Genomic DNA, 19,888 nt, shown 5'->3' with positions numbered 1-19,888 from the left:
TTTCTTTAACACCTGATACTTTTGCAATAGCTTGATGTGGCAGCTAGGAACATCCAGGAAAAAAAATCTTGCCTACAGTTGCCTGCAAAGTCTTATCAGGCTGGCTATGCACCAAAGGTTCCCTCTGAGGTTGATATTCATCCAAGACTAATCAAAGAAGAAGGCTAATCAAAGAATCATGAGGTCCAGACTTTTTAGCCTGGATGAATCATGCAAGAAGGAACATGGCAAGGCATCAAAACAGGAGAAACTAAACAATGAGCCATGGCAGCCAGGAAAGGCATTTTTTCTACTCTTTTGGCAAAGTGATTGATGTAAATCAGTCCCATTTTTAGACTTGTCTAGCAATCAGGTATTTCAGATACATGGATGACAATATTTCTGGGTAGTGGGAAAAAGAAGCTTCTGGCTACAATCCTATCAACAGTCTTCTGGGTTCAACTCTTTTTTGAACTCAATGGGACTTGCTTTTGAGTAGACAAGTGTAGGACATGTCAGCAGTGTGAAGCAACCACAGAAAGATCAAAGCATAATTTTAGGTTTCATTCATAGAATTATGGAATAGTAGGGTTGGAAGGGGCCAAGAAGGCCATTGGATCCAACCCACTGCTGGTGAAGGATGCCACTTACACCATCCCACTTCTTCTTGAAAGTCTCTAGTGTGGAAAAGTACACAAGCTCTTTTGGCAACTGGTTCCACCGAAATATTGCTCCGATAGTTAGATGCTCTTGTGTCTAGCCAGCACCTGGTGTACTATAGGTTAAGTTCATCATTCCATGTTCTACACTGAGATGCGTGAGAGGAAGCATTTTCTTTCTTCTTTGTGACAGCCTTTGAACTACCTGCAGAGTGCTATCATGTCACTTCATAGTCTTTTCTCAAGACTGAACAGGCCCAGTTCATTCAGACTCTTGACATAAGATGTAAGAGCCTCTTGACATAATAGTTTCCAGGCCCTGTATCAGCTTTGTTGCCCTCCTCTGAACTCTCCAAAGTTTCAGCATCCTTTTTATATGTGGGTGCCCAAAACTGAACACTGTATTCCAGGTGAGGTCTGACTACTGCAGAGTAGGGGATGGAGAATGAATACCTTTTTCCTGGAAGTGATACCTATATTTATGCATCCCAAAATAGTCTTGCCTCATTTTGCCTCATCTCTTTTTTGCACCTGCATTACATTGCTAGCTCATATTTAGCTTGTTGTCCGCAACTCCATGGTGTTTTCCTTTTTCATTTCTGTTGAGCCATGTATTCTCCATCACTGCGTTGCGTTGCATTGTGTTGCTTTGCTTTGCCTAGGTAGAGAACTTGGCATTTGTCCTTGTTGAATTTCATTCTGTTGCTTTCTGCCTAGCATATCTTGGTCACCCTGGTGTTCCAAGGTGTTAGCTATTCCACCTAGTTTTTTATCATCCAGAAATTTAATTCTAATTCCTTGGACTTTATCATTAAGATCATTCATAAAGAGTACTGGTCCCAGGACTGAGCTCTGTGGTACCCCACTTGTAAACTCTTTCCAGGTTGAGCAGCTGCCATCAATTATCACCCTCTGTGACCTATTTTGAAACCAGTTGTGGATTCACCCAATACTAGCTATGTCAAGCCCACATTTTACTAATATATTTATTAGGATGTCATGGGGTACTTTGTCGAAGTCTAGGTAAATTATGTCCACTGCATTTCCTCTGTCCATTTGGGAGGTAACTCAGTCAAAAAATGAGAATAGGTTAGTTTGCTATGACCTAGTCTTAAGAAGTCTGTGTTGTTTTCTGTTTATCACTTCATTTGTTTCAAGGTGTGTAGAGAATGATTTTTTAAATTATTTGCTGCAGTATTTTCCTAGGGATTAATGTTAGACTGACTAGTCTGTGGTTCCTTGGTTCATCTTCTTTCCTTTGTTGTGGATGAGGACAACACCAGCCCTCCTCTAGTCTTCCATACTTTGAGTGATGCAACCCATTATTTGTCAGTAGCCCTTCATTCAAGAATTTTTTCCTTTGGTTTCAGAAACCAAATTTCTCTCTTGGGCACCACTGTCTTAACCAGGTATTTAATTGAAGTATTTTTCTTTCTCTGTCATTTCCTCCTACCTTAACTGGTAGGATTTGGGAGAAGACTATCTGAGCCCCAGTGTTCTTAATTTTTCTGCCCAGAGCTTTGGCATCAGATGGAACTTCCTATATGTTCTTTTTTGCAGTGTTGCTTGTTCTCACATGGGTAAAAAGGAAGGGGTACTCATCAGTAGGTTTTATTTTATTTATTTATAAAATTTCTATGCCGTCCAATTACTAACATCTCTGGATGGCTAACAGCATAAATAAATTGACGACCCACTCTGGCTGCAATTAATAAAATACAATAATAAAATTCGATATTAAAACTTATTAAAATATTTATTAAATAAAAAGGTCTTAACCTGGCACCGAAAAACATATAATGATGGCTCCAGGCGGACCTCTCTGGGGAGCATATTACATTGTTGGGGTGCCACCACAGAGAAGGCTCTCCTCCGGGTACTCTGTCTTCTAACATCTTTCACAGAGGGTTCCTGGAGGAGGGCTTCTGTTGCCGATATCAGGGGATGGGAGAGCAAATAGGGAAAAATGCATTCCTTTAGGTATCCTGGTCCCAAGCCATTTAGGGCTTTTTAGGTAATAACCAGCACCTTGAATTGAGCCTGGACTATGATGGGAAGCCAATGGAGCTGATAGAGGACTGGGGTTATATGAGAATAACGCCCAGTCCCTGACAGCATCCTGGCAACTCTATTTTGAACCATCTGAAGTATCCAGACTGTCTTCAAGGGCAGCCCCACATAAAGTGCGTTACAGAAATCCAACTGGGCAGTAACCAATGCATGTGTTACTGTTGCTAGGCAATCCTCCTCCAGGTAGGGACGCAGCTGATGGATTAGCCGAAGCTGAAGGAAAGCACTCCTCGCCACTGCTATCACTTGGGCTTCCAAGGACAGCTCCGGGTCGAGGAGCACTCCCAAGCTGCGGACTCTGTCCTTTAGAGGGAGTGCAACCCCATCCAGGGCAAGGCCCAAGTCACCTACCCAGGAGCTCGAATCACCCACCAACAGAACCGTCTTATCTGGATTGAATTTCAGTTTACTAGCCCTCATCCAGCCCATTACCTCGGCCAGGCACCAGTTCAGTACAGCCACGCCTCACCTGGGTTAGTTGAAAAAGAGAGGTAGAGCTGGGTGCCATCAGCATACTGATGACTCCACAGCCCAAACCTCCTGATGACCTTTCCCAGCGGTTTCATGTAGATATTAAATAGCAAGGAGGACAAAATCGAACCCTGAGGTACTCCATGACAAAGTTGCCATAGCGCAGAGCCAAAGTCCCCCAGCACCACCTTCTGGAATTGGTTGTCAAGGTAGGAGCAGAAGCACTGCCAAGCAGTGCCTCCTACTCCCAATCCTGCCAGCCTATCCAGGAGGATATCATGGTCAATGGTATCGAAAGCTGCTGAAAGGTCCAGGAGAACCAACAGGTACGCACTCCTCCTGTCTCTCTCCCTGCACAGGTCATCGTACAGGGTGACCAAAGCAGATTCAGTACCGTAGCCAGGTCTGAAGCCAGACTGAAATGGATTTTATGTGTTGTAAACATCTATTGGTTGTATTGTTGATCTTGGCTTCAGGTAGACAACACATGATGTATCTCAGGTTCATCTCAGCATACATAATTTTTCCATCCCTCATAGTAGGTGATCTTCCATAACTAGCACTTTTATCTTCTTTTTGTTGCCACAAGCTTGGGTATCATCACTTATGTTAGGTTTGTTATTGCTGCAAGCTTGTGTCACATCACTATTCTGTTTTTTGGTGAAGTCACTCTAGTTGGCTTTTTATTTGGACTTGTTTTCAGGGTTTCTGAGTGTGTTTATCAGCTCCTCCACCACCCCCATGCACACTTTTGAAAGTGTGTATTGGTATCAGTGGGGGGGGGGTCCCCCTTTTAAACTTCCCACTGGAGAGTTAGGAAAAAAATAAGGTGGAGGGGAAGGTTTAATCCTCCCAGTGCATGGTGGGCCTGAACTGAATCAGGACCCCATGCCCTCATACTAGAGTAAATAAAAAGCTTACTTAAGCTACACATTGCATTAAGTGTAATGTGTTGCCTGTGTTCAGATCTGAATTTCCAGATCATTCACTGAATGATTTTAGATGCATCAGTATCTCTCAGCCTGACCTATATCACAGAATTATTATAAGGATAAAATGATGAGGAAACCTATGCACATGACCTGTGAATTCTATAGAGGAACAAAAAGGATGGTGGTGGTGGCAAAAAATCTTACTGAAATCTTGCAATTGATTTTAATTTCTATAAAATTTGTGTCCCAGAATGAAAGGAATGGTTCTAGAATTACCAAAAACATTTTTGCCCTTACTTCTCCTTTTCCCTCACAACAACGATTTCTAAAGGCCAAACACACCATACTGAAGTACCATGGCAGTGTTTGCATGTCACAACAAACTGCCATGGCTTTGTCCAGTTGTGGGAAACTGTCCTATGAAAAGCTCATTTTTTTCATAATTCTGCTATATCACAGAAGCACCTTGTGGTTGTGGAAGAGAATACATAAAAGGCAGAAAAACTAAAACTGGGAAAGCTGGGGACAGACATAAAGGACTCTCTCTTCAAACTGCTAAGAAAATGGAAGCAGATGCCTTGGTAAGGTGGAGGGCTAAAAGCCTCATGCAGGGGAGCTTTATGACTGAATTCCTTCTTTCCAACAGCAACCCTCCTTTTCAAACTTGGAAGAGCTTCAGAAATCACCTCAGAAGTCTGATAGTGATAGTCTCTCTCTCTCTCTCTCTCTCTCTCTCTCTCTCTCTGTGTGTGTGTGTGTGTGTGTGTGTGTGTGTGCATGAGAGAGAGAGAGAGTCTTATTGGGCAAGAACTGAGCACGGAATTTCTGCATCTTTTTCTTGGGATGTGAGTGAGGATGAGGTAAAGCAACCTTTTCCATTGTGTGCATCCTGCTACCTTGGGCAGGTAAGATGAACTGGAAGATGTGAAACATGTAACAATGTATTTGCAGTAGATGTGAGCACACAGAACAGAATCTTTCCCAATTTATATGTATAGTTTTTTTTTTTAATTAAAGACCCAAGAAAGTATTGTAATTGGAAAGCTAGGTCATTAATCATCTCAGTGTGTTGTACTTCCATTGTATGAAAGCCACTAAATCTGCAGAAACTATTTTCATTTGACTTTACATCATGCCTCTGGGTAACTTCTTTAGTGTTCTATTTATAGAATTGAAGTTAGCTAATTTGTACTGTACAGAATTTGAGGGTGGGGGTAATTGTTCTGTAACTTTTTGGTTATACAGGAACTCATTTCAGCAGGCTAATGAGCTTGGGTGGCAAACTGAAATGAACATTAAATTACAGCAGCAGGGAAGCTGCTGTGATAACTACTTTTTTTACCATCTTGGGTATCTATAGTGTGACCTAAATGTGTCATTCGCTCATTCTTTCCAGGCAAATCTATTATATGCTGCAAAACAAAAGAGGAAATTAATACAAAATCCTTCTAATACTTTCCAAACCTGATTTTTTCTTTTGTGGTTGACCTTTCTTTTCATCAGAAATGCTTGAAAAGCATATTTGAAAATACAGAACATTCTAGACTGCATTACTTCCGTCCAGCAAGCAGTCTCATTTATTTATTTATACCATGTGTATCCCACTCTTTAGCAAAAAAAGCTTCCAAGGAGATTTACACAGATAGTAATCCTGGAGTCTGCATTCCACTGCTGGATGGGGCTGAAGTCCAAAGGGGTAACACCCAAACCATCAGCATATTATAGCTTAAAGTTCTTACTGTCTGTATTTAAGCATTAGGAGAGGCATTTCAATCTATTAGAATGGTGGAAAACTTTACAAAAGCTAGGAAACCAGCAAAGAGTTGATGTTTAGTAAATGTGTAGGGGCCAGGGGAAGAAGTGTGGTCATCTGGAGATCCGGTGCAGGGGGTGGTGAGTACTGGGACTCCCATGAAGGCTGGATTTATTTTCCCTAGGTCTGTGGTTCTGCCCCTGCTCAACAATCAAGGTTCTTCACTCTGGACTTTAGATTCAGAATGATGAGCTATTATTTAACCAGCATGTTAATCATGCTACAGAAGCACTAATTTCCACCATTTCCACAACCGTAGTCTACTGCAGAGCTACCTTGTGGATAGGTAGTAGAACGTATTGGAGGGCAGAGAAAGAAAACCCCTGAAGAGAATGGGGAAACCCTCCTCCAAAGAAAATGGCAGAACAACCTTTGCTGAAGTGCTGAAGGGAAGCCCTAAGAGAAGGCTTGGGGAAACTCCAAGAGAATGATTTTCTTTCTGCTGTGCTTTCCATTGCTTTCTGTGAGGGGTTAGAAGCTGACCAGACCAAATGGGATTAAGGAAAGTATTCCTCCCTCCTTACAATGTGTGACCTTACCTTTGTGACCACACTGCATAAGCCCTTGCATTCAAGGCATATTCCAACTCAAAACGGCTGCGCAAAGCAGCCACATGACTGCGCCCTGGACATCCTCGAGCGACCAGGCAATCCGAAGATGAGGAAGGAGAAAGAGAGCCACTGCTGTTGCTGGAAGCTGGGGACATCAGCTGGGCCAAACAAAGGGGACACTTGTTAGTATCTACTCATGACAACCAAGACAGTTTTGCCAGAAAGACTGACAAGTAGCACTGGGTGTTTGCTGTTTGTCACACATAGCTTTGCTACAGCTCTCAGCCTCTACTGCTGTTGTTCCACTTGATCTCTTTGTAAATGGAGCTGGTTGCCAAGGAGATGATCATCACTGCAGCATGTGCAAAGCATTCTGCTATCTCTTTTCTGAGGGGGGTTAAGTGGACACTCCCACATACTTGCTTGGAGGAAAACAAGGAGGGGTACCTTCCTTGTCACTGACTGTCATGTGCACGCACTCAGAAGAGTCCCTTACGTGTGCACAAGAGGAGGAAACTTCCCATGGGAACCAGAGCATTGAGAAAGGTATTTCTGGTGTCAGCAGAACAAACTTTACTCCCCACTCTCACAGATGTTGATAATAAGGATGGGCCAGATAAGGAGGTTCAGGGAGAAGATGAAACAGCGGTGTGAGAACAGGTCAATTTGGGAGTAGACAGGAAAACAGTCTCTCGATCTGCTGACATGGAATGTGAGAACCAAGGAGATGGGGCAAGGGGGATATGAGGATGCTCATTCTTGCAGGCACATGTGCAGTCTAGGACAGCTAGAATTGAGACTGAGCAATGCAAAGGGAGGGGTCACAGTGCTCCATCCTTGGGGGGGGGGCAGCGGCCATGAATGATTCATAAACCAAGCGTGGGTTGAACTTAGTGAGAACGAGAGGACAACCTGTCGTGAGGCTGGTGCTTCTTCTCAATGAAAGCAATCACTCCAGCTGATGCTACAAATGTCTTTATTCTAAACAGTATTGCAAGTACAGTCAAACAGGCTAGAAAGTTGTCCTCTAGTTCTAACTGAGCGCATTCCCTTAATAAAGTTACTTTCAATATTTGTGCAATGCTGTTTATTTTCCTTCCTTGTTGTGCCAAGATTCAAGCGTGAGCAATGGGGGATTTGGAATTTACCACATCAGTGGCATGGGGTGGTCTTTGGAAAGGATTTATCGAAGTTGGCAAGTGATGTTATTTACCAAACTTGTAAAAATTGCCTACGGAAGTGCCATATTCTATATCAGGGGTGCACAGCTTGTGTTCTGGAACCACATGTGGCACTTGACAGATGCCTTGACCCTGTCAAGGCACCAAATTCTTCTCCTTGCCATCAATTTCTTAATTATACCAGTCTTACCCAGAGATCAGCATACAGAACACTCTTTTTCTGCAGCTTCTACCAGTGAGGGAAGAGAGAGAGAGAGAGAGTGTGTGTGTACTTGTCTGTGTGCCCATGTGCATATGACTTCTGACCCATTAGCCTACATCATACACAGCCTTCAGGGCCAACAAGGTTTCAAGCCCTTTTCTCAATAAAGACTTGACCATACAAAAATTCTACCTAATGCTGCAGAAGAATAACTTCTGGTCATGCTCATTCTTCCCTCCTTTCATCATCCTATTCTCCCAAGTAGAGAACAATATTTGAAAGGTGTGAATTCTTTTGTACATGGGATGTCTCTGAATCTATTCATGTTGAGGCTGAAAAAAGAACTCAGATATGTGCTTCTGGAACACCCTAGGAGCATACATTTCCCTTCTACCTAGTGTCCTACCTAGATAGAACAAAGTGAAGGTGTGGCTGTTACAGTAAACTATCATCATCACATTTCCGAAATAGATAATATAGGCCTCAAGGTATTCTCAAGCTCATTTATGAATGATCCATATACATATCTGTCTGTCTGTTAATGAATATCACAGGGCATTTGTGTGTAGAGAGGAAAATGACTGGGTTAAAAAAAGAGAAAAATATCCTATCCTACATTATGAAATGAGGTCTGTAGGGCCACTGAAGAGATGGTTGATTTCTCTTTTCCTTTGTGAGGGCTGATTACAGCCTGCTGAGAATAGCCTATAAAAGAGGTACCTCTGTTGGTGAAGTGTACACTTACTCCCAATACTGTATCTTGCAAAAACTTTAGATAGGTTTTGGTAATATTTTGAAAACCTGCACAATTGATTCAAGCACAGATTGGCAGAGGGACAAAATAAATTAGCATGCTGTGTACTCTATGAGACATATATGGTGAACACTGTAAGTTTGCCATCTGCAAGATTTAAATGCTGTTTTAGTCAAGGGGAATGATGAGGATTTCTGATCTATTCTATTGATGAAGTGTCTTCATTTAAAAATTATATTCATTGATAGCATTTCCTTTGCTATATGCTATATTGGAGCAAAAAAGCTTGAGAAATTTTGGCTTTATATCTTGAACTACACTTGCCCCAAACTATGCATTCACATGTCCTGAGTGCAATAGGTTATGTATTACCTCAATATTGCATAGACATTCTTCTAATTTGGAGACCACTTCAGAAAATTCAGGTCTTCCCTGAAAATACAATGAGAGAATAACAGCATCACTCTACTGAAAATTAAACATGCTTTGCTTGAAGACAGAAAAGAGAGATGCCATGCCTTTTACATTTTCCAATCATATTTATAATTTCATAAAGACATTTGATCTGGAATGACAATGCTGCTTTATTTTTTATGAGTAAGAAGTAATCACAGTAAAACACTAAGCAGTTTTGTGACATAATTGTACTCAGGGGAGAAGAGTGAAGCAGCCAAGTTTCTCAATGATACAAAATCATTTGACATTATGAAAACTCAAACAGCCTGTAAAGAATTTTGAAAAGGTCTTTCCAAAGAAGGCAAATAGACAACAAAAATGGCACTGTGATTCAGTGCTAGCATAAGACAATCTACACTGAGTTGAAACAACACGCAGATGAATTTGAATAGCCATGACTCTTTTGGGCATGACTTCTTGGGGATATCTCCACAAAAGTATTGATTTAGTGTAGGAAAAGGTTCATGTGGTAGGAAAATGGATGGAAAATAAAATTATTATATCACACTAATAGTGTCTAGATGGCTATAGGATTTTTTCGAAGCCCCAGCTCTGGTCAGAAATAACTCTCATCCTGGTACTGGGCCATCATGCTTGAAGTGATTTCCCCTCCTGCAAGTGATGTGGAAATAACTGTTCCATCAGCTTCTCCAAGAGAAACCAATCTCACAGAAGGGCTTTAGGAGGCATTTCAGAAGAGCTGGCAGGAGAAAAAAACAGTGCTGACAGGATGTGACATATTTTGGTACTGCCCCAGCTTCCTTCACTCCTGCTCTGAAGTGTGGCAGTGAAACCACTGAAGTCAGTTGTCTAGCTGCTTTATAGGGCAGGAGGAATGACCACTTCCATCTGCAATGGATGACTGTAATCCTCTGAGTTCAGAAGGTTATAGGCATCCCTATAGGATTATGCCCAAAGGGCAGCATACAAAATGTCATTCCATTAATGCACATGACACTGTACTAGCCTAAGGGCCCTTTGGTTCAATGGCAATAGCATTGGTTTGCATAACTGGTTTTCTGAGGGGGTGCCATTGTGCAAATTGGTGTTGTACTAGAAATCCGTTATGCTATATCATTTGCATTAGCCAAATGACATTGTCTTAAATGTTCTATGCAGTTAGTTACAGATTTAGTCATCCTCATAGTAGAGCCATTGAAATAAATGGAAGTTAAGGCAATGACTAACTTTAATCTGATTTATTCAGTGGGTCTAACTTGTGGACAGTTATATCTAGAATCAACACTCTGTACCATTCTTGTTTCTTCATGTCAAAAAAGGAAACCTAGAATTGGAAAAGGTGGAAAAAAGAGAAGCCACATAATTGAGGAGTTGGAGTATCCATCCTCCAAAGAAGGGCTGAGGTATCTGGGAAGTTTTAGGTGGAAAAAAAGCTTTGCACAACAGAAGAGGGTTGTGAAAACATGAATAGTGCAGAGAAAGGAGAGGCAAACTTTTCTTCTGCACCCACATAATGTTTGCTTTTGTTGTTATTGTCATCAAGTTGTCTCCAACATAGGGCAACCCTATGCATGTAAGCCCTCCAAAACGGCTTTCTATGACAGTCCTGCTTAGCATTTGTAACTTCATGGCTGTGGCTTCTTTTATGGCATCAATCTGTTTCTATTCTCATTATGTGCCTGATGTTGACACTTTTTTCACTTTGGCAGTAGGCCAACCGCTTTTTATTTTCCTGATATTTTAAATGTTAATGCTGTTTTAAAGATGGGGTTTTATTTGTTGTAATGTGATGTCTGATGCTGTACTTTTATTTCATTGTATTACTGTCTTGGGACTTAGTGAAGGATGGCATATAAAAGCTTTAAATAAATGAATTAATAAATAAAATGTGACAATGTAAATTATCCAATGAAATCCATTGGTGATAGATTCAGAAAAGAAGTACATATGGAATTAATTGCCACAAGATATAGCAATAACTTCTGGCTTAGATGGTCTCATAAATGGAATTTTGCATATCTATTGAAGTTATTTTGCATGATAACTAACCACCGGGAACCTCCAAGTTCAGAGGCACAACACAGAAAACCTGTTGTTTTCATGTCATGCTTAATCTCTCGGGAACTACTGGCTCCTGGAAAAAGTAAGTTGCCCTAGATATACGTACCAGTCTTTCTCAAACTGGCACTCAGTGTGAGCTTTGTTGCTCCACATTTTGAGGCCACAATATACCCTCTGCCTTGACGACTCTACCTTCTCATCAAAATTAGCATGCACTTGTTGTACCTCGTCCTCGTTGTATTATCTACAGGCAAACAAAAAGCAAGAGGCCAGAGGCATCCTTATGATAATTTTTGTCTTAGTTACACTGAGTGGCAGATATATAAGAAGTTTGCAATGGTAAAGAGGAGGAGGAACTCAAGGGAACTCTTATCAATAGATCTCTTTTGGATTCAGGTCCTCAGCGGGAGCCTGTAATGCCTACCTTTGATGCTTTACTGGTATTTTTCAGATGCATAGTACTGAAGCTCCCATAATGCTCAGCCAGCATGGCCAATGAAATTGTGCAGGGCATTTTGTCAAATGCCAAAAGCCATACTAGTTTGGAATAGTGAGAGTTTACAGTCCAATACCCCTGGAAATCAGGGGAATCCCACCAGATTAGGGAAAGTTGAGATAGACCAAACACTGGTCTATCTAGATACTCTAGCAGGGTTTTTCTTATATTCTTAGTATGTGATTTTTCTCACCAAAAGATCAACTCACATTGTATTATGAATTTGTGTTTGATGTTTCTCCTAGATAAATAAATATTTCTTCCATTGTCCAAATTAGAGTTCTTCCAATGTTTCTAAGCATAAAAATATGCTTTATACCACTGATCTTGAGGAGCCATAGCACATATTCAAACATATTTGAACTGGATGCTTTCCAGCTCCTGAAACTTCATTTTCAGTGAAAAATAATGAGCTTTCTTTTACTCTCAAATATTGTTCATGTCACTGCAAAGTCAGGAAAGTCAAATAGTCAAGAGAACAAAGTGTGCCTCCAATTTATTGTTAATTCAAAGTTCCTAGAATTGGAAATCTGGTTAGTTCATTTCTAAAATCTAATTCTGCTTTCTAATACATTGAAAGAAAAATGGAAACATGGTTCTTTCACTACCCTGTAGAATTTGCCCACACTTTTAGAATAATTCTTTTTAAATCACTGCTTAATTTACTTCATTGTTGAACTGCAATGGCAGCATGAATAATAAAAGTGTCAGTGCAAAGATGTATTATATGTATATATACCCTTTATTTTTCCCTTTTAGGTGCATTGCTCATTCTGCTTGCTATGGTGATTCAGTTAATAGCGTCATGTCCCTCTTCATGCGTGGTATGCTCTGAAGATATTACTCTGTGTCTTATAACATATATACTGGGTAATGCAATAAGACACTTTAACAGAACTGAGATTTATTCTGCACTGCAAGCTCACACAGCACAGCTGTAATTATATTGACTGCTTCTTATGTTTGCTGCTGAGAAATAAACTTTCAGAGAACTAGACTCTGCATTTTGACTGGAGAGTGATAACATTGTTTCATTTCCTTTTGCCTAGAGGCAAACTATTTCAAGCCCTTCAGAAGTAATTGAAAACCTTTTTTACCAAGAACAGAATCATTTCACTCAGTCAGCCGAATATGTTCAAAAAAACAAAATAGATCATTTTTGTTCTATTTAAAAATGTTTTGCCCTCTTTCTGTGCAAAGTTCAAACTGTCCTCTGGCTGAGTGTGCTTTCAATTGCCTTGTAACCCTGCCAAGGAATCTTTCAGCATTAGCAAGAATGAGATGATATACCAATGATGCAGATTAGCATAATAAAATTCATTATAACTCTGAAAGATTTCCCCCCCTCATGGTGCTAAATGAGCTGTGGAAATGCTAAAAAAATACAGTGACCATTTTCTTTGCACATTGCTTGCTTAAGTCAACAATTTAATAAGATACCTAATTAACAAATCTAAAGATGAGTAAGGCTTTCATGTTGATTCTTGACAAAAGAATAGTTTACTGCAGCCAGCAAAAGAAACCTCCTCACCTAATAATAGTTAAAATCATAGATAATGATGCATAGGCTGAATCATGCTTTTCACTGACTGCTTTGATGTATAGGAATATGATGAAACAAGAGGGGAAAATGAAAGGATCCAAATATATTGCTGAATGTAAACTCAGTAACTTTTGGAATTCTGTGAATTTTCCTATGTCTTTTATTCCCATGATAAAGTTGCCAATAGAAGTGTCTGTCCTCATAAAAGCATTGAAACATGGGCTCAGTGCAACCAGTTTTTGACTCAATGGGATTTAGATGGATAAATGGATATTTATTTATTTATTATATTTATAGCCCACCTGTCTCCCCTTGTGGAACTCAAGGTGGCTACATGCAACTCTGAAGTGGGCTCCCCTCCAAGCTCACAACAGCCCCAGACCTGCTTAGTTTCAACAATGCTGAATGCTTTATGTACCTTCAGTCTATACTCTGGATATACGTATATTTCAAAGCATGTACTGCATTCTGTCTATGCCAGCCTCTGGGAACCAAAACCTGAAATTACTAAATTGATACTTTTCTGTGGATCAGTCAATTCTTCAGAAAGAAGTTCCCTTGCCAACAAAAGGACACCATCACTTGTAGTTTCAAATTTAAGCATTCTGTTTAAGTTTCTGTTTGTGTTTCATGTTCTAAGAAACAGGAATCCAGGGTTTGAAAACCAGTGTAGAGCATGTTTTTAAAACTATAGATAGGGTGGCGTTTGCCTCTAGAAATAATCCCCAACATGTAAAAACAAACATGCTGCTTGAGTTGACCTGAGTATTTGGTATGCCAGTAATTGGTGACCTGGCCAGGTATGTGATTGGCATGCTAACTCCTCTAAATACAAGCAAACTAATGCAAGTGCATCCGTTCACACTGCCCACTCATGGACGCCACCACTGCGTCTGCTTTGACTTTTAATGAGAGGCTAATTTGGCTTTTGATGAGAGAAGGACTGAATGATTTTAAATCATAATCAAAACCAATACCAATCAAGCCTCTACTTTGTAAGATGAATTCCCTGACTCTGAAACTGGTCTGTGTGGAAGAATTGATGCCAATTTAATTAAACTCCATTGTAATTGAAAGCTGTGTGAAAGTAAATGGTTTCCAGGGAATAATCTATGTTTCTTTGTTTGCTATTCAGTGCCCATGAGTTCAAATTCAGGGTTGTGCTTCAAAGGCATCCCAAAACAAAGCAGAAAATATTCCCTATAAACAATGTGTTTAAAATATTTTCTCATAATTTCAATCAGTGGATAAGGATTACTTCATAAAGGCTGTATATTCCTGGAAATAGCTTCTGGGTGTTCATAGGAATCACTTTAATAAGCAAATATTAGGCTTTTAGACTATGTTTGTAGCCAAATCAAATAGATCACAATTTTCAAGTCAGTCCAGTTTTTGCAGGTACAGTATTAGCTAAAAGCCTGTAGAAATTGAGCCTCATAATAGAGATCCACCAGGGATCTGTTCTGAAATTCATTACATACTTAAATTCAGCAGTGCCATTAGCTATGAAGCAAAACCATTGGCAGGAACACGTATGGTGTACCTTTGTACGTATGCCTAAATATATGGATTGTAGACAGATAGTTGTGCATCATCTTCCAGTGTAGAGGTCTTAGGATATATGACTCCATCGTACCATGTTATTAGAGGATTGTTGTTGATTTTTTATAGATAGTTCTCTTCAGCATAATCTCTCAGAATGGTTTACATGTCTCATGACCATGTCAGGTCTCATGGCCATATCAAAACTTATCCTGGCAGTAACTCTCTTAAGGTGCCTCTGTACTAGAAAACTTTAGGCACTACTTTTCTGCAACTTGCTAGAAGTGCGATTGAAAGAGAGGTTTAACACAGCACTTCATGTGGTGATATATTATCCACCAATGTTCTCTCCTTTACATCATAAATTGCTCAATTTGAAATTTATGATGCCTGCTCACAAGCAGTATTCCATTTAGTAAAGTTCATTTCAAATGTTATTAAAATGCTTCCTGTCCATATATTTGGCCATTTTATCAATTCCTGTTGATCCAAACCGAGGATTATGATCAGCCTCTAATTTGTCCCCTATAAAATTTCTAGGTCAATTTATGTTCCAATGTGATGGAGGCTTTAATTGTCAATTACCTTCTCTCTCCTCCTCTTCTTCCTAAATGAAGAAATAAAATCATTGCTCTATTTTAAAAATAGGTCACTAAATTGACCTCTGTTTGAACTGTACTTTATTGACCTTCCCATCAGGTAAAACAACAAACCTAAAGTTAGGAATTTGGGGAATGGAAATCCCTCCTAATCTACACATCTAGTTTCATGTTAATAGAATGAAATCCAGTCTTTACATTAACATTCTTTTGAAAATGTCACTCTTTAATGTGTACTGTCACTCTCACCACACCAAAATCTTTGACTCTTTGAATTAAACTGAATAGAAATATCCATTAATACTTTTAAAGACTATGAGTTTGCCTAATCCTTTTGCATTTTCACAGCAGATTTTCAAACTCCGATATCTGCAGTCATATGAACTATAAATCGAATGCAGGTTTATAAATGTGGTGCTTCCAGACCTGAGGGCCACCCAAATGGGTTTTGAAGGCTGCTGTCCATGGGCATTATAAAACAATGAAGAATCTGGTATGAGACTTATTTGACTTCTCCAGCATTTTATGTGTAAGAAATTGCAGCACAATCAAGTATTTGCCAACTCAGAGGTAAGTCACATTGAGTTCAATGAGGCTTGTCCTCAGGTAAATGAGTATAGGATTGCAGCTTTAATTTGCTTTATCTGAAGAATGCTGGTGGATCATTTTGTCAGTTAGATTGGGATGGTCTTTTTTTACCTATAGCCAGTGAAAAGGTACTTTTCATCTAGTATTAAGAAAGAGGAATTGTTCACTTACATGTATATAACAATGTAACTAAACTTTTCTTCCTTTCATACAGCTGCTTCTGCATCCACAAAAGCTTTGATTATTACTGATGGAAGCATATTATCAGAGGAAGGTTTCAACCTGTCCTTCCTGCTCAATGCAACTTTACTAAGACTTAGCAGTAACAGGATTACAACTATTAGAGATGATGCTTTTCTTGGACTTAGAACACTAAAGACTTTGCTTCTGGACCAGAACCAAATTTCAAGTTCATCTATTACATACAGCACATTTCATGAACTTCAAATGCTTCAGATACTAAAGTTGAGCAACAACAGTTTGAGCAGCATTCATGGAATCTGGTTCAAGAACATGAAGGACCTTATTAGATTCCATTTAAGTGGAAGTCAGCTTACTAGCATCACAGGTGACAGCTTTGAGATGGCAAACCTTGGCAACCTCAGGATCCTGGATTTATCAAACAATTTCATTAATTCCATTGCAAAGAAAGCCTTCCATGGCCTCATGCGACTGATGGAAATTGACCTTTCCAGAAACAGGCTAGCCCTTATCCCTGACACATTTTCCTCACTCACTCAATTAAACCTTCTAAGTTTAGACCAGAATTGGTAGAACTGTACATCAAACTTTATGATTTAGTCTCCTTCTTAAGGAAATATGTTAATTCCTCATCAAGAACACTCAAAAATGCTGACAAGAGCTGCAGAATGTCTGAAAACCCAGGAGTGAGCAAAGGTCAACTGTAAGTCTGCACTTAAATACCCCCCTGATATTTTAAAAAACAGGAGAAGAAACTACGGGCAAGACATTGCACTTGTAGCTCTCTTTTCCTTCCTAGGTAACAATTTCTTTAACAATTTGTCACCTGCTCTGTTCAGAGCATTTTTTTAAAAAGTTTGCATACCATTTAATGAACACTCCCCCCTCTCTCCACACACACACTCACACTCACACTCACACACACTCCTTGATGTGAATAGATAACTCTAATAGTGTTTTTGCAGACACTGGCCTCCAACTCTCATGTGCATCTAGCACTGTTGCCTCCCTGCCACCAGAAAATATATATGTTTTTATTTTGGAAAGATGGATAAATTATTATTTATAAATTATTATGACCCAGAGTTCTGTTCACCTGAAAACACAGAGATCTGTTCAAATACCTTGAACAGATGGATATAAAAATGTATCTTGGAGTTGAAAGTGTTGCCTGAAGCTATACCACTTCAGGCTGTGATCCCATTTCATTTCAAAAACTAAGAAATGTTAGACCTAAGTTTTAAGTGGGAAACTGCCAAGACAAAAACAAGTTTGGGATGCTGCTGGATGAATTAAGTGATATATCTCCTCTAGAGCCAAACAGAACAAATTCTTCTAGTAGTTTTTATCTGGAATGCAAAAGTAGTTAGAAATACAACCAAGCTGAAGACATTTAAGATGTTCCCATGTTTTCATGCCTACTGCTAGGATTGCTTTGCAGTCTGATTTGATTACATTACTGAAACTCATACTAGCTCAGATTTGCTGACATATTTCAAATGGCATATGTCAGATTTGTGGAAATATTAAAATATTTCATATTCACATGCAACTCATGGTCTTTTCATGACAGGACTGACATAGGAGTGTGTGATTGTCTTGTGAGTGTCAAAGCTTCCATGCTAGAGGGAACAGATTGGTGTGCTTTATCCCTGGTTACTTGGGTTCCAGTACCCATGTCAGTCAGAGCAGGATAGAATAATTTGTAGAGATATTTGCAGTGGTGTCATGATGAATTTTGAAGTACAGGCATTCATCATGGCAGTTCTCACAGACACTCAATCAAGAAAAACTCCAAAAATGCTGAAAGCTGTATTACCTTGATATCAAAAGACAAGTTATGGTAGTTCTCATTTTTACCAGTAGCAGGTTTTTCAGGTTAACTACAAAATACAAAAGAAAAAAATCATTCTTACTGAGAAAAGCAATTCCCTCTCAGCCAATGTGAAAGTCCAAACAAGCTCAGAAGGAACAGAGAATGTTGTGAGTGGATGGCAGATTATAGAATCATAAAATCATAGAATAGTAGAGTTGGAAGGGCCATGAAGGCCATTGAGTCTATCCCCTGCTGTTGCAGGACACCACATTACACCATTCCACTCAGAAGGCTGTCCAGTTTCTGTCTGTCTAATGATTTTTCCATCTAGTCCAGTTTTTGCTAATTTGCTTATCAGAATGTCGTGTGGCACTATGTCAAAAGCTTTGCCAAAGTGTAGGTAGATTATGTCCACAGAGTTTCCTTTGTCCATTTGGGAGGTTACCCAGTCAAAAAATGAGATTAAATTAGTCTGACAGGATTTATTTTTGATAAATCCATGTCAGATTCTATTAATCACTGCATTATCTTCAAGATGTTTGCAGATGGATTTTTAAATAATTTGCTCCAGAATTTTTCCAGGGATTGATGTCAGACTAACTGGTCTATAGTTCCCAGGTTCATCCTTTCCCCCTTTTTGAAGATAGGAACATTAGCCCTTCTCCAGTCGTCTGGCACTTTTCCTGTTTTCTAAGATTTATCGAAGATAATAGCCAGTGGTTATGAGAGTTCCTCCACTAGCCCTTTTATGACTCTGGGATGGAGTTCATCGGGCCCTGGAGATTTGAAAGTGTTTATTCCACCTAGGTATTCCTTGACCATTTGTCAGTCAATCTTGGGCTGCCATCTCTCACTTCCAGTTTGTACTTCCTCTTGATTGCAGATTTCCTTGTGGGAGAAGACTGAGGTGAAGTAGGAATTGAGTGCCTCTGCATTTTCTTTGTCCTTTGTTATCACTCTGCCATCCACTTTAAGTAGCTGGACACCCTTTTCCTTCTTTTGTCTTTTGTTTTGGCTGTCACTTAAGTTTTTGTTGAGCCACATGTGCTCCTCTGCTGTCTTCTGCACATTTTTCTTTATGGAATTGTTCATAGTTGTGCTTGGAGAATCTTCTTTTTCAAGATTTCCCACCCCTCTTGGACACCTTTCCCCTTAAGGGTATGTTGCCGTGGCACTTTGCTTATCATTTTTCTGAGTTTGTTAAAGTTGGCTTTCCTGAAGTCTGGGATGTTTGTTTGGCTCCAGTTACCCATTGTCTCCTTCATAATTGAGAATTCAAGTATCCCCCAGAGTTCCCATGGTTGTTACTTTATCCACCAGGCCACCCTTGTTAGTTAGTATTAAGTTGAGGATAGCTGGTCCTTTCATACCTTCCGCTACTTTCTGCTGGAGAAAGTTGTCAGCAACACATGTCAGGAATCTCTTGGAGGGGCCATGTTTGGCAGAATTTGTCTCTCAGCATATATCAGGGAAACTGGAGTCCCCCATGATGACTACATCATTCTTCTTGGAAATGCTGGCAAGTTGCTTATTGAACGTTGCATCTTTGTCCTCCTTTTGACTGGCTGGATGGCAATATATGCCAATAACTATGTTTTTCTTACTTTTTGCTCCCTTTAAATTTAGCCAGATGCTCTCAATGGGGCTACTAAGTTCCTCTTCTTGTATTTCTGTGCAGAGATATGTGTCTGTGCAGATACATAGTGCAACTCCATCTCCCTTTTTGTCCTTTCTATTTTTCTATTGTATCCATCAATTGTAGAGTTCCAGTCATGTGAGTCATCCCAGCAAGTTTCCGTTATTTCTGTAAGATCATAATTGCCCTCATGTTCTATCAGCTGAAGTTTGTGTTGTTTGTTTCCCTTATTCTGGGTGTTGGTGTAGAGACATTGAAGTTCATTCTCTCTGTGCCCTGGTTTTCTTCCTACATTTTTGGGAGACTGGTGTTGGGCCCTGCTTGAGATTTTTTTCTCTGTGGAAATACAGAGTCTTTGCCAGGTGATGGTACACCTT

General features: G+C 39.8%; 1 protein-coding gene across 2 annotated transcripts in view; it reads right to left on the bottom strand.

The window, feature by feature from the left end:
- Positions 1-19,888, bottom strand: part of LOC123028671 (serine/threonine-protein kinase TNNI3K) — a 133,991-nt gene that overhangs the window by 6,762 nt on the left and 107,341 nt on the right. For both annotated transcript variants that reach the window (XM_044440811.1, XM_044440821.1), the window contains 2 exons: positions 8,985-9,044; positions 6,464-6,633 (listed from right to left, as the gene is read on the bottom strand). In XM_044440811.1, coding sequence (XP_044296746.1) covers positions 6,464-6,633; positions 8,985-9,044 — 230 coding nt within the window. The remainder of the gene's footprint in view (positions 1-6,463; positions 6,634-8,984; positions 9,045-19,888) is intronic.

Source organism: Varanus komodoensis, unplaced genomic scaffold (genome assembly GCF_004798865.1).
Source record: "Varanus komodoensis strain SLA01 unplaced genomic scaffold, ASM479886v1 scaffold1, whole genome shotgun sequence".
Classification (NCBI taxonomy): Eukaryota; Metazoa; Chordata; class Lepidosauria; order Squamata; family Varanidae; genus Varanus; species Varanus komodoensis.
Note: the sequence above shows the minus strand (reverse complement) of the source record. Positions and strands in the feature narration are given on the sequence as shown.